At 44.6% G+C, this 12,590-nt stretch overlaps 2 protein-coding genes and 1 non-coding gene across 12 annotated transcripts in view; 2 read left to right on the forward strand and 1 right to left on the reverse strand.

Annotated features, from left to right (window-relative positions):
• LOC111929784 (exocyst complex component 3-like protein 2) overlaps positions 1-2,097 on the reverse strand; it is a 49,552-nt gene extending 47,455 nt beyond the window's left edge. For 2 of the 7 annotated variants that reach the window (XM_023927498.2, XM_023927497.2), the window contains exon 1: positions 1,915-2,097. The gene's annotated coding sequence lies outside the window, so the exon portion shown is untranslated. Of the gene's footprint in view, positions 1-808 lie in introns of all 7 variants that reach the window. The other 5 variants (XM_086894035.1, XM_023927495.2, XM_086894036.1 and 2 more) reach the window with 4 other exon arrangements.
• Positions 2,062-9,865, forward strand: EIF5 (eukaryotic translation initiation factor 5). 4 transcript variants are annotated; one of them, XM_086894038.1, is made up of 13 exons: positions 2,062-2,359; positions 2,530-2,722; positions 4,023-4,218; positions 4,765-5,044; positions 5,291-5,372; positions 5,604-5,776; positions 6,106-6,217; positions 6,889-7,028; positions 7,532-7,690; positions 7,880-8,041; positions 8,283-8,447; positions 8,666-8,800; positions 9,468-9,865. In XM_086894038.1, the coding sequence occupies exons 4-13, from the start codon at positions 4,973-4,975 to the stop codon at positions 9,558-9,560; spliced, it is 1,293 nt and encodes a 430-aa protein (XP_086750164.1). In that variant the 5' UTR covers positions 2,062-2,359; positions 2,530-2,722; positions 4,023-4,218; positions 4,765-4,972; the 3' UTR covers positions 9,561-9,865. The 4 variants fall into 4 exon arrangements, with proteins under 4 accessions (XP_086750164.1, XP_086750165.1, XP_086750163.1 ...); XM_086894039.1 differs by having other exon boundaries at positions 2,065-2,359; positions 4,076-4,218; XM_086894037.1 differs by lacking the exon at positions 4,023-4,218 and having other exon boundaries at positions 2,065-2,359.
• On the forward strand, positions 6,564-6,687 carry LOC111930032 (small nucleolar RNA SNORA28). Its single transcript, XR_002865000.1, has one exon. It is a non-coding gene; the product is annotated as a small nucleolar RNA SNORA28 (small nucleolar RNA).
• Positions 9,866-12,590: the final 2,725 nt, after the last annotated feature.

A 12,590-nucleotide genomic window follows, 5' to 3' on the forward strand; every position in this document is an offset into this window, starting at 1 on the left:
TGAACTTGAAGATTCATGAAATTGTGACATTTTAAAGTGGGAGGAGAAAAAATATTTTTCTGGCTTGTCCATGCCATGACATATTAAAATCAATAAACTGTAAACATTAAGATTCAGTAAAATATATTTGGGAATCAACATTTAATAATAATTAATTTTCTGCTGAGGAAAAAACCAACAACTAGGCACCATGAAGTCAATAATCCACAATTTTAGTCTGATTTGCAAAATCCAGGAGAATGTCGCGTGACTTCACATGGATAGAACCTGCTTTTTGCAGAAGAAACACTATCTTAAAAGGTACCTCTTTAACTTTTGTCAATTTATATACTATATTTAAAAATTATTTTACTTTATTCTATTAATCGTGAGGGTTCAGACTTAGTCCTAATGTCAGATAGAACCAAATCCAGGGTCCCTTTCCCAGCAGCTCGCAAAGTGTTGTTGGCAACAGTATACTTTAACACTCCTAATTTATTAACCCCCAGGTGTTGTTACACGGAGCTAGAGCCACAGATAGGAGGCATTTAGCAAGTTACATGTGCCACATAGTTTCACAGCTAAGGATTTCCTGCTGTGCTTTTCTTGCCTCCCACTTTTTTATGTCTTTTTTTCCTTCGTGGTAACTGCCCAGCCTTACATAGTTTAAAGATGTTTCCTTATTCTGGAAAACATCTCACTCTTGTTTCAACAACTCACTCTTGTTTCAGAAAGCGTTGCTGAGCATTTATCGAGGAGGTATTTAACATACCCTGAAGAATGTTTTACCTTTTTCAAATGCTGATAGTGAAGTCCAAGACAAACTTACCCTCCATCCCTAGAAGTGTCCAAGGCCAGGTTGGATGCAGCTGATCTGGTGGAAGGTGTCCCTGCCCATGGTGAGGGGCTAGAACTAGGTGATCTTTAAGGTCCGCTCCAACTCAAACCCTTCCATGATGCTTTACAGGACAGTGTCCTAGCTAGAAAGACTAGCTATTCCATGTAGCAAGGGCAGCTGCCACAAAGAGGGTTTTGATAGAAAGCACCATGATGTGTGCATTTATCTCTGATTGCTCCAACTGAGGAAACAAGATTCTTTTATTGTTGCTGTGTGCTATTTGAGCGGGTAGTAGACCTGCATTTGTGACTTCTAAGAAAACCTCACTTATCAGCCACCTTCCTGAGGGCAGTTCCTCTGCATATCAGACCAAAAATGTTCAATATATACTTCAAGGTACAACAGAAGGGATGTCTCCTTTGACCACATCAATGTGATATCAAAGTCAGCCAGGAAAACTATGCATCAAAGCTAACTTCAGGCAGGAAGAGATTTAGAGTATATAACATTATTTAATGTCACTAGTAGTTTTATTGTTGCTCCCTCTCTTTTCCTCTATACTCCCACAGAGCCATCAAGAAGCTTTACAACATTACTCAGTAAGAAAGTGACAGAAACTGAGGAGCACTGCTCTGCTGGGGAGTGTTTATAGGGATAAGAGAGCTGGTTACCCACTCAATTCATAAAGTCAGGAAAAAATTCTTTGCCACTTGAACATTATTTACACTCCAAAATATCCAAAACATATCATTTCCATGATACATAGAAGAAAATGGGAAAGAACAAGTAACAGGGAAGAAAGAATGCAAGTTTTCCTTTTTTTACGTGGAAATAAGTCCAGGCATGCATTTCATTCAGGGTCCCAATTCAGCTACATAGGGCTGGCAACATTTTCCACTAAGAACAAAGTACATGCATATGATGACACTTGTGTCATCCTTTGCAAGGCAGCCCAGCCACCCAGAGCCTCCCAACGCTGGGTCTTTATGACACTGGAGTTAAATACCAGGCTCTTTCCTACACCCCGAAAGCCGGCTGTGCAGGAAAAACACAGCTTATTCAGCAACTTAATTGCTTTAAATTATTTGTGTTATTACTTGTAGCATAGCTACTGAGATGTCAAGCACTGGGTCACTGCCCTCCAGGGAGTAGGTCGCCGCCCGGGGCAGCGTCCGGGCAGGACGGAGGGGCCGGGGGAAGCCAGGATCGCCCTCAGCCCCCGCCGGCCCCTCAGGCCCAGCCCCGCCGCACCGGCCCGGCCCGCGCGGCAGCGGCCCCCACGGCCCGCGCTCTCTCGCGAGACTCGGTCGCTGTAGACGCGATGTCCTTTGGGGCACCGGCGGGGGGAGGGCACGGGGAGGGAGGCAAAGCCTTGATTGATAGTGGCTTTAGCCAATGGACGGGGAGAGAGGCGAGGTTTTAGCCAATAGCTTGGCTGCGAGGAGAGCTGTGAGCCAATGGCGATGGTGGGGGGCGGGGCGCACCACTGGCTGATTGATCCCAGCTCTGGCGTTGTTCAGTCGGAGCGAGAACATTCTAGAGGTGAGTACGGGGCAGCCATTGCCGGGTCCCGTCCGCCGGCACCTCCTGCCTCAGCTGCGCGCCTCTCGCCGCCTCTCCCTCCCCCCTTCCCTCTTCTCCCCCCTCCTCCTCCTCCCTCTCCTTCACAGGTGCCGTCGCTAACGATGCTCCTGATTGTGTCTTGCCCGCAGATTTCCCGGCACCGCTCTCCCTGGTGATACCGCCCGCCCCAGGACGCCGGGACCCGGAGGCTGCGGCGTCCGCCTCCGCCTCCCTCTCCGTTTGGATATAAGCGCCCCCTCGGCCCTGTTCTCCTCTCACAATCGGCTTCGTCGCAGCCCGGGGCGAGCAGCGTTGGGTTTATGTCTTTATTGGACGAAAACGGTGAGTGTTTGTAGTGGGCTAGGGCGGATGAGGGCAGCGGCGTGGGGGTGGGGGGGGGAGGAGCGGGCGGGTGGTTTGGGCTGGGGCCTCAGGCTGCCGGTGAACGGTGAATATGTGCTGAGCTTTTGTGTAACGAAGCGTCTGGGACTTTGACGGGAGGGGGAAGAGAAGCAATGGGGGGGGGGGGTGGCAAGATAAACAACATTAAAACGCACAAAATTCAGTTCTAAAAGCCGTAGATCTACAGCCTTTGGGTTATTGTTGTTTGGGCTTTTTTTTTCTGAGTGGGGGAGGCTTTCTTTTTTTGAAAAATTATTTATTTATATTCATTTCACCGCCGCCATGCGACGAGACAAGATGGCGGCGGCGGGGCCGCGCCTCCCGCGCTGTGGCGGGGGGGGGGGGCAGTGGCGCAGTTCCCACCGGCCGCGGGGGGGGGCGCTCGGCCCCCGCTCCCGAGGGGCGGCCCCGGGGGATACTCGGGGGGCGGCCCAGGGTGGGGGGGCGGTGGAGCTCCCCCGTCCCGCGCCGCGGCGCATGCGCGGCCGGAGGTGACTCCCCCGTGGCTCCTAGCGCTGACTCAGTGCTTAATTGCTGCATTTATGACTCACCGTGAGCGGGGCGGGGACGCGGCGCTGTGCGGCAGGGAGTCGGTCTGCCTTCCCGCTCTCTCTGTGCGCGGCATATAGGGGGGTGGTGCTTGGGTTGAGGTGTCGTAGGGACCAGGAGAGGGAGCTTCAGCCTGCAGCAGACAAATGCTGCACTCTGGAAGGAGAGGAAACGGCACGCTCCTGGGAACTCGGTCGCCGAGAGAGCTGCTTCCTCAGTACTTCTGCAAACGTGTGGTCAGGTTACGTTATTTTAGACATCCTGGGGAAGGAAATGGTGTGTTTAAAACGGAGTCTGCGGTGTACTTTTTGCTGAGGAAAAGTAAAATCGTATCAGGGCTAATGTAGAACACAAGGCACGTATAAGTTTATGTTCTTATTGTGTAAAAAAAGTTGTAAACCTGATCAGAAGGACTTGGATCGTGTTGCACCATAGGCACACTCTTACGCATAAGTACTAAGAAGGCTTTTTTAATGTGTCAACGCTTCTGTCATTAATTGCATAATGATGCGTCAAAATAGCCATGCTCTGTAGTCAGGGTTGCCTGTGTAGTCAACCAGTTGTGGATTAAGTACTCTTAGATCTGATTATAGAGGCACGTGTTAATTTAAATATGTAAATACTGCTCAAGGCAACTTTAATAATAGGATTCATCCTCCTTCCCCTTCCTCCCCCCCCCCCTCCCCCCAAGATAAAAATCAACTGGAAAAGCTGCTGCACTGCTCTGTACCTCTGCATTGCTAGGCTTTCTACAGTGAAGCAACTTCTGTCAGACTTTATCAGGCTTATTGTTAAGTCAGAACTCAACAGAAGCTGCTATGAGAATCCATAAGTGAGAGGGAGAATTACGTAATTTTCAACTCTTTTCCACTCCGATTCAAAAACTGGTAAGCTATGTAAAAACTATGTTGGGCTACAGATTGCTGCTGCTTCATCTTATATTTCTCAACATTTTGGCAGACTTCAGTTTCTGTGATAGGTTCATGCTGTGATGTGCAATTTGAAATGAATTTCCAAATATTTCTCCTGATTTCCTGTGCCCTTCAGCCTGAAATCATGTCACATGACCCTTATGGTGCAAGTCACTGGTGTGCATAATAAGTCAATGAGTGTGTCCTTCATTAGTGATCCCAGAACTCAATTAACTCCTGCTGGCTATAATTGTATAAAAAAGTAGTTGCAGGCTGTTCAGTGGTTTTAGGGTAGTAAGAGAGCATGGAAAGCTTTGTGGTGCAGTTAAAGAAAAGTTCCTTAGCAGTATGAGCCAAGGCTGGATTTCACTTCCATAGGTTGAAGAAAGTCATAGCATAACAAATGTACTATTTCCTTTTTCTCACCCTAGATAAAATCCCTTGTATAGCTTTGTAGCAAGAGTGGATTGATGTGCATTAAGCTAAACTGTTTTTTGTTTGTTTGTTTGTTAATACTTGCAGAGCTGTTGCGCAGCCACTGGTACCTGTATTGGGGAAACATAGCATACAAGCAAGAACCTTACAGCCTCAGTGGCGAAAATTTTTTCATGTCAGAGACCGAGAACTCTTGCAGTCGTTTATGTCATCCCGTCTTCTCCAGACAGAAGATACCAAAAAACTGCAATCAAAGATCTCTTCATCTTATTGATAAAGCTACTAATAAGGCAAAATGTCTGTCAACGTCAACCGCAGTGTTTCAGATCAGTTCTATCGCTACAAAATGCCCCGTCTGATTGCCAAGGTAACTTCCTGAGTAGCTGTAAGCAAGGAGTGTTCTCCTATAACTGGTTCTCCTGGGAGGGGAAAGAAGAGGTCATGATAAGGCTTGGCCACTCAGGATGGGGAGGGTGTCTGCTCCTTTGGTCCACACTAAGTGCACATGAGGTCTTGGAAGGAGATGCACTTCAAAGTAGAATTTTGGTGTAGTTAAATGGGAAATGCACACTGGGTTTGGCTGGTACCTTAAAACATTACTTGTTTTTTTTAGGTGGAAGGCAAAGGAAATGGAATAAAGACGGTTATAGTCAACATGGTTGACGTTGCAAAGGCGCTTAATCGGCCTCCAACGTGTAAGTAGTACTGTGGAATGACATGACATTTTCTAATGCTTTTGTGTTTGAAGTGGTAGTATTAATTAACTAATAAAGCATTAATGCTTTTCCTTAAAGATTTGTAAGAAAGATATGTGATTATCTCAGGATTAAATAATGGACATAAAGAAACAGTAGCCTATATATTTGTTGCCAAAGAAACACAATGAAGATATGAGTGTGGTAGTGACTATAATTCTTCCTTTACAGATCCTACCAAATTTTTTGGTTGTGAGCTGGGAGCACAGACCCAGTTTGATGTTAAGAATGACCGTTACATTGTCAATGGATCTCATGAGGCGAATAAGCTGCAAGACATGTTGGATGGATTCATTAAAAAATTTGTTCTCTGTCCTGAGTGTGAGAATCCTGAAACTGATCTGGTGAGTCCTCTCTATCTGCATTAGCACTGACACTATGGAAACACTGTATTAGATGTTTGTGAAAGTGGTGCAAGTTAAAAGCAGACTTGAGTATCTACAAACAGAAAATCAAGTACACATTTTTGCACCCTTTGGGAAGGTTTTACATCTCTTAACAGTTAAGAATTTCTGGGATAAATTGCGGCTTCTGAACTTCGTCTTTAGAGGGTGATACAAAGTATTTAAACCTCTGCCTTAATCCTTTGGAGATAATACAGACATCAGGTTTATGCTTTAATTAAATTCTTCTGTAAGTAGTAAATTAACTGGAGATTGTTCTCTCTCTACAGCATGTCAATCCTAAGAAACAAACTATAGGTAACTCTTGCAAAGCCTGTGGCTATCGAGGCATGCTTGACACAAACCATAAACTCTGCACGTTCATTCTCAAAAACCCACCTGGTAAGTGCCTTTTCTTACTTCCAGGAATAAAGAGAACTTCTGTATTAGTGGTGGTATGGAAGTAAAAAAATAAATAGCTCACATTTAAATGAAATGTAAAAAGGTACCGGCATACTTCTAGAGTATGTTTGGGGATCAAGATGGAGCTGTGCTGGTAATGTCTTTCCTCCTTAAAATATGTCCTTCCCAAGTAGAGCTGTTTGTTAAAAGCTGGATTTGCCTGTGTAGCACAAAGCTTAAAAGGAAGGAAGGTTGTTAGCAGTAGCTCATGACAACTGTTCCTTTAGGTCAGCATGAAATGTGAGAGTAGGAAGTAAAAACTGTAGTAAATTTTAACTAACTGTGCAAGCAACACTCTGTAGTAAGCATCTAGTTGCCTGCTGCAATTTAAGCTTGCTAGAATAGAAAAGTCTAACCTATTCCAGGGGTCTCTACTTTGTGAGGTCATCTGTTATATAGACTTGGACAATCTTGGTGACAAACAGGACTTTGACTGCAGCTGGGGGTTTCCCCACTGAATGTACATCTTCCCTGAGTGTTTTTGGGGATGGGTAGTACCCATAACTTGCAGCTAATGAAAGCATCCAAACCCACTTTGGGATTTGGCAGCGGTGCAGGGACTTTCTAGTTTGCTCTAGTTCATAGAACAAAACATTAAAATTCACTTGCAGAAAGTGGTGACACTGGTACAGGAAAGAAAGAAAAGGAGAAGAAGAACAGAAAAGGCAAGGACAAAGAGAATGGTTCTGTGTCCAGCAATGAGACACTTCCACCCCCACCACCAGAGGAGATAACTCCTCCACAGGTTGTGGTAAGTAGAAGGGAAAGTGGGGAGATAAGGGTGTTTGGTGTGTTGCTCAGATTTAAACCTTTGAAATCACTGGTATTCCTTGCTGGTCAACATTGCACCTAAAGGTCTTGCTGTATCCAGAACTTAGTGCTGAAATAGAAGGGTCCCTGATTTTCCTCTAGCAGCTTTATTGGCTCATCAGTGCCAGCATTTGTGCTCCTTGCTAAGTGAAAGCTGCTTATCCTTTATCACTCCTTTTCAGGCGTGGATTGTCTCCTGTGTACTAGGCAGAATAGTAAAACTGCAGTTCAGATAGCCACACAGATGGCTATAGAATTAGGTCTAGTTTCCATTACTTATTTACTATTGTTTGCACTTTCTCCACGATCTTTGACTTGCAAATTGTATTATAAGCATTTCTTTATTTTTATAAAAAAATGTTGTCAAGTCTAATTTGTCTTTTCATAATACTAAGCCTGCAGTAATATTGTGTGGATCTCTTTTTGTTTTGTTTTGCATTGTAGGAGGAGGAGGATGATGATGACTGGGGTGAGGACACAACAGAAGAAGCCCAGAGGCGTAGAATGGATGAAATCAGTGACCATGCGAAAAACCTCACACTTAGTGAAGACCTGGAAAGAACTATAGAGGAGAGGGTCAACTTACTATTTGATTTTGTAAAGGTAACTATTCTCTGGTTGTTGGTGTGATACAATCACTCAGCTGTAATTGTACAAAATGTTTGTAAGGAAACTAAAAGCAACTTGCTCAATCTTCTGCGAGGTACAGCAGTGGGAAGGCAGGACTGCAAAGAGCATTAATGCAGCCCTCAAGTGGCATTGAAATGTTTCTCTGCACCTGTTTTCCTCTAGAAAAAGAAGGAAGAAGGTGTCATCGATACTTCTGACAAAGACATTGTAGCAGAAGCAGAGAGACTGGATGTGAAGGCTATGGGCCCACTTGTTCTCACTGAAGTCCTTTTTGATGAAAAGATTCGTGAACAAATCAGAAAATACAGACGTCACTTCCTTCGTGTAAGCCATCTCTTTTGCACTCACTCTGACAACTGTTCAGAGTTTTTTTGTAGCAGTTGCTTGGTACTATGGGGAAGGACTTTTTTAGTGTTTTAAACTCCTTAGCTAGGGGGAGCTGCTGGGAAGGGATTGTATGAATTGTAGATTTTGCAATCTCCTAGAGCTGCTTCTGCTCTATATTCAGTATGGAGAGAGGGTAAAAAAGCTAATTCAATCACTTTTACTTTTATCACAATTCTAGTTCTGCCACAACAACAAGAAAGCTCAGAGGTACCTTCTCCATGGCTTTGAGTGTGTGGTAGCTATGCATCAGTCTCAGCTTATTTCAAAAATACCACATATTTTGAAGGAAATGTATGATGCAGATCTTCTGGAAGAAGAAGTCATCCTTGGCTGGGCAGAAAAGGTAATGGGCAGTATGTAATGTACTGTAGCAATTAAATACCTGAAGGTGTAGCCTATTGCATTTGGCTTCTCCATTCTGGTGTAGATTGTGCAGTAAGAAGCCTCCTTCATGAAAATGGGCTGTGGAAGGCAGTGGGTGAGATTAGAGTTGCAGTTTAGGCAGAATTGGGGTACAATCTGGTGTAAACTCCTTCAGTGTTCACACAAAGTCTCTTTCAGGCCTCAAAGAAATACGTTTCAAAGGACCTTGCCAAAGAAATCCGTGTCAAAGCAGAACCATTTATTAAATGGCTAAAGGAAGCTGAAGAAGAATCTTCTGGTAATGAAGAAGAGGATGAAGATGAAAACATAGAGGTAGGAAAGGCTCATTTACTGTCAGCAGCTCCAAAGCTGCACTGTTCCTGCATGCTTAATTTTGTAACCTTGTCCTGATGCACTCTGAAATGGATTACTTGGGGGTATTGCTGTGCATGTTGGGAACAGGAGGAACACTCCACTTACAATGCTTTAAGTATTGCTAATTGTTGCCAGATGTCTACATGAGATTGCTGTAATGCAATCGCACCTGGGTAGCCCAAGACTGTATCATTCTACAGTGAGAGTCTCTTGCACAGTAGCAGCCCGTGTTGTGCAAGGTTCGCAGGAGGTATCAAGTATCGTGGCTCATGTTGTAGATGACTTAGTGGGGGTGTGCTTGTTAGACAAGCTGATGAAAGAGTAGCTGATTATTTTCCTCACAGTACAGGCCTAGGTAAAATGTGTTGGTTATACTCCATCTGGCTGTGGCTGGTAGTGTTTTTACACAGGGATTGGTTGGTTGTTCTCCTCCCAGCATTGTATTATTCCACTCCTGAATAGGAGATGCTGCTTCCTTCAGATGCACATGCACAGCTCTACCTTATAAAGCAGGGATTCATGGCCATGGTCAGGAGGGTGCTTGGGTTGTTGTTGGATGTTGGAATTACTCCAATGCTTAGTGGCAATAGGTGCTGTAGTTAAAGGATATGTCTTGTCTCCACAGGTGGTGTACTCCACAACTGCCAGTGTACCTAAAGTTGAAACTGTGAAGCCTGCAAACAATAAAGATGACGATATCGATATCGATGCCATTTAAAGTGATGCAACATAGCTTCCAGCGTAGTAATGCAAACTTCTCTGCATTTTCTGCCAGAAGTGTGACTTGTATGTGCACAAGCTGAAATGGCTTAACATCCTGCTACTTTGTACTCTAAAATGTATCTTTTTACTGTGACTGGTCTTGTGTAACTAAGCCTAATACCAAGGAGTCAGCACGTCGGTGAACTGATCTAGTTTGCAACTGGCATGTTCTATTTTGTTTTTCTAACTTGTGTTGGACACATACTTGGAACACATTTATACAGTTGTGGAAATAAAGGATTTGGTTTTGGTCAATCTTCATTTGTGACTCAACCCCCTTATTGCTTTTCAAAGTAAGTATTTACACAGCTCAATGAAATTTGTGAAGCTGATCACACAATGATAATCTCTTGAATGAAACAAAACAAAAAAAAAAAAACCACCTTAACCCTAGATGCTGTTCCAACAGTGGAGATTTGAAACCTGGATGAGACGTGGGTGTTGGGTAATCAACAGTGCAGCTGCCAGCTTCTTAAAACAGGACAGATGTCTGTATTGTGATCTTTGGAGGCTTGGCTTTTTTTAAACAAGCTTCAGTTGGTAATCACTATATGAGTTGGGTTTTGGCTTGAGTTTTTTTTCCTTTCCTGTGGTTTTCAACAGCTCCCAAATCCAGGATTAAAGCCACAGGAGCTGGTACTGCTGCAGTTGGTGTGCACTGCCCCTGAGGAGCTGGCTGTTGCCATAAGTCCAGCTGTGCAGTGTCCAGCTCCAGCATCATTTGGGGAGGGAGGAGCAGAGGAGGAGATATGGTACCCTAAGTGCAGAAGTCCCCAAAGTTCACCTGCTTATCTCTGGAAGTGTCCTAAATGCCAGTGTTGAGGAATTGGATTCCTTTTGAAGCAGGATAAATAAAAACCTGGTCCATCAAAATCAGGAACCTGGTATGACATGGTGTGACAGGTTTTGACCAATGAGGAGTTAACGCTGGGGCTTTTATTGCCCTTCACAGCTGCCTGCCAGGAAAAGAGTGGGTTTGGGTTTTTTTTGTTGGATTCAGTATGAGTTCTGAGATCAAGGCTGCAGTGCACAGTGAAGCTGCTTTTTCTAGTCTGGTTGTTCTGGCAGAACCTGGATTGGACAAAAGCAAAGCTTGTGTTTGGATAATTACAGCAGGGGTGCCTTGAGCTACAGGTTCTGTTCTGCAGTGTCTTGTGTTGCAGGTGGCCCTCACAGTGGGTCATCACTGGGCACTAGCAGCTGTGGTAAACAGTGCTGGAACGATGGTGTAAAGCCATGAAGCTTTTCAAAGTGCTCTTTATGTGGATTTTTATTGCTGTAATACAAACCCACAGTTTTTAATTTAGAAATGGGTTTAATCCTGGCTTCTTTTGTCTAAAAGTAAATCTGTTCTCCATTGGGTTTAAACCAGGTTTGTATTTCCAAGCTGTGAGTTTTCATGCATGTTTGGGGGCCTGGAAGAGGGATTACTAATCCCTGTGTTCCCTGTCAGGAAGACATCTGTTCCTTCTGGTGCAGGCACATACCTCCCTTGTGTAACTGTTGTGAGCACACCCTGATAAGTGTTACTCTCATGACCAGAAGGTTTCTGTCTGAAGTACATTGTTTGTGGTGTTGTCTGCTCTGAATGGTGACACCAGTGAAGTACCATTTCAGGGATGGTCAGTCCCATTTCAGGGCAGACTTGATGGCAATTGAGGGCTGCCACCAACAGGGGTAATCTCTGCGTGTTTGGTTTTTTCCTGCAGGATGTAAAGTCTAGCAAAACATACATCTTCCTTCCTGTAGGGAAACTAGGAAATAAATCCACCCAAAAAAAATTTCTCATAGGGTTAGTGAAGTGATGGTGTCATACCAAAGCTAGAGGATAGTAGATTTGGTATAAAACATTGTAGGAGCAGGAAGGGAATGGAAGTGTTCTTGTCTGAAGTAGTCCAGAGGTGGATCAGAGTGCATCCCAAAATGCTACCCTAATTTCAGTATGGTGGAGGTTTCTGGAAGTGTGAGGCTGCCACTGTGAAATTCCTGGTGCTGAGTTACACTTGTTACATACCTGTTTTCACATGTATGTTGCTGTTTCTGTCTCAGATTAACTGATGAATCCACCAGCTCATAAAAATTGAGTGTTGTGTGACTTTCTTTAGGGAAGGAGGTCTGACTTAAAAGTTTCATGAGTCTTTGAATGTATTGCCTCTGCTATCTGATTAAAAATAACAAGCACGTCTTCAAAAGGCAATTTGGAGTTTAAGTAAAATCTGCTCCAAACTTCAAAGATAGACTTGTGGCACTGGGGAAGGAAACAGTGCTGGGTGATTCCACTCACTTGGAGCTGTACATGTCTCTGCTAGAAAACCTCAGAGTGAACCCTGCCTGTGGGCAGGTGCAGGGTCTCAAGGCAGCTGCATCAGCCTTGGCTTTACAAACCTTCATCTCCTTGCAGGAGCCTAAGATTGGGAGCTTTGCTGCAGCTTGGCAGCCTCTGGCAGCAGCTTCTCTTCATCCAACATGACAAGGGGCTGCCAGCTCTGCTTGGGGCTCAGCAGCTTCAACCAAGGTTTGAAATCCTGACTGTTGTGCATGTAAGAAGTAAAATTGCCTGATTTTACTTTTATCTGTTAGAACCTACAAGTTGGCATTAGAGGCCAGTGCCTCCTCAGCTAGATCTGGTTGGGCATGTATTAGATAAAAGTGCGTTCTTTGCTCCTAAGCATGAGCTGCTTGGGCTTGTAGTGAGGTGAGGACTAAAGATGAGAAAAGTGATTTGAAGGGATTGCAATAAGCACAGAAATGTGCTCAATGCTTTGGTTTTACCTTGCTGTGGCTTCCCTTGCCAGGGTACCCGTGATGTGGTGCTCCCCCAGAGGTCAGCTCTGCTGGACCACTTGCATGAGACATTACCATGGGGCTGTAATTCCTCCCTCCTAAGATCTGATCTGTTCTTGGGGTAAGAGGCTTTCCTAAAGATCCCAATCTCCACCCAAGTCAAACAGCTTGGTTGGTTTGTTGCTGTCCAGTTATACCACAG

Source organism: Cyanistes caeruleus, chromosome 6 (assembly GCF_971803275.1).
Source record: "Cyanistes caeruleus chromosome 6, bCyaCae1.hap1.1, whole genome shotgun sequence".
Lineage (NCBI taxonomy): Eukaryota > Metazoa > Chordata > Aves > Passeriformes > Paridae > Cyanistes > Cyanistes caeruleus.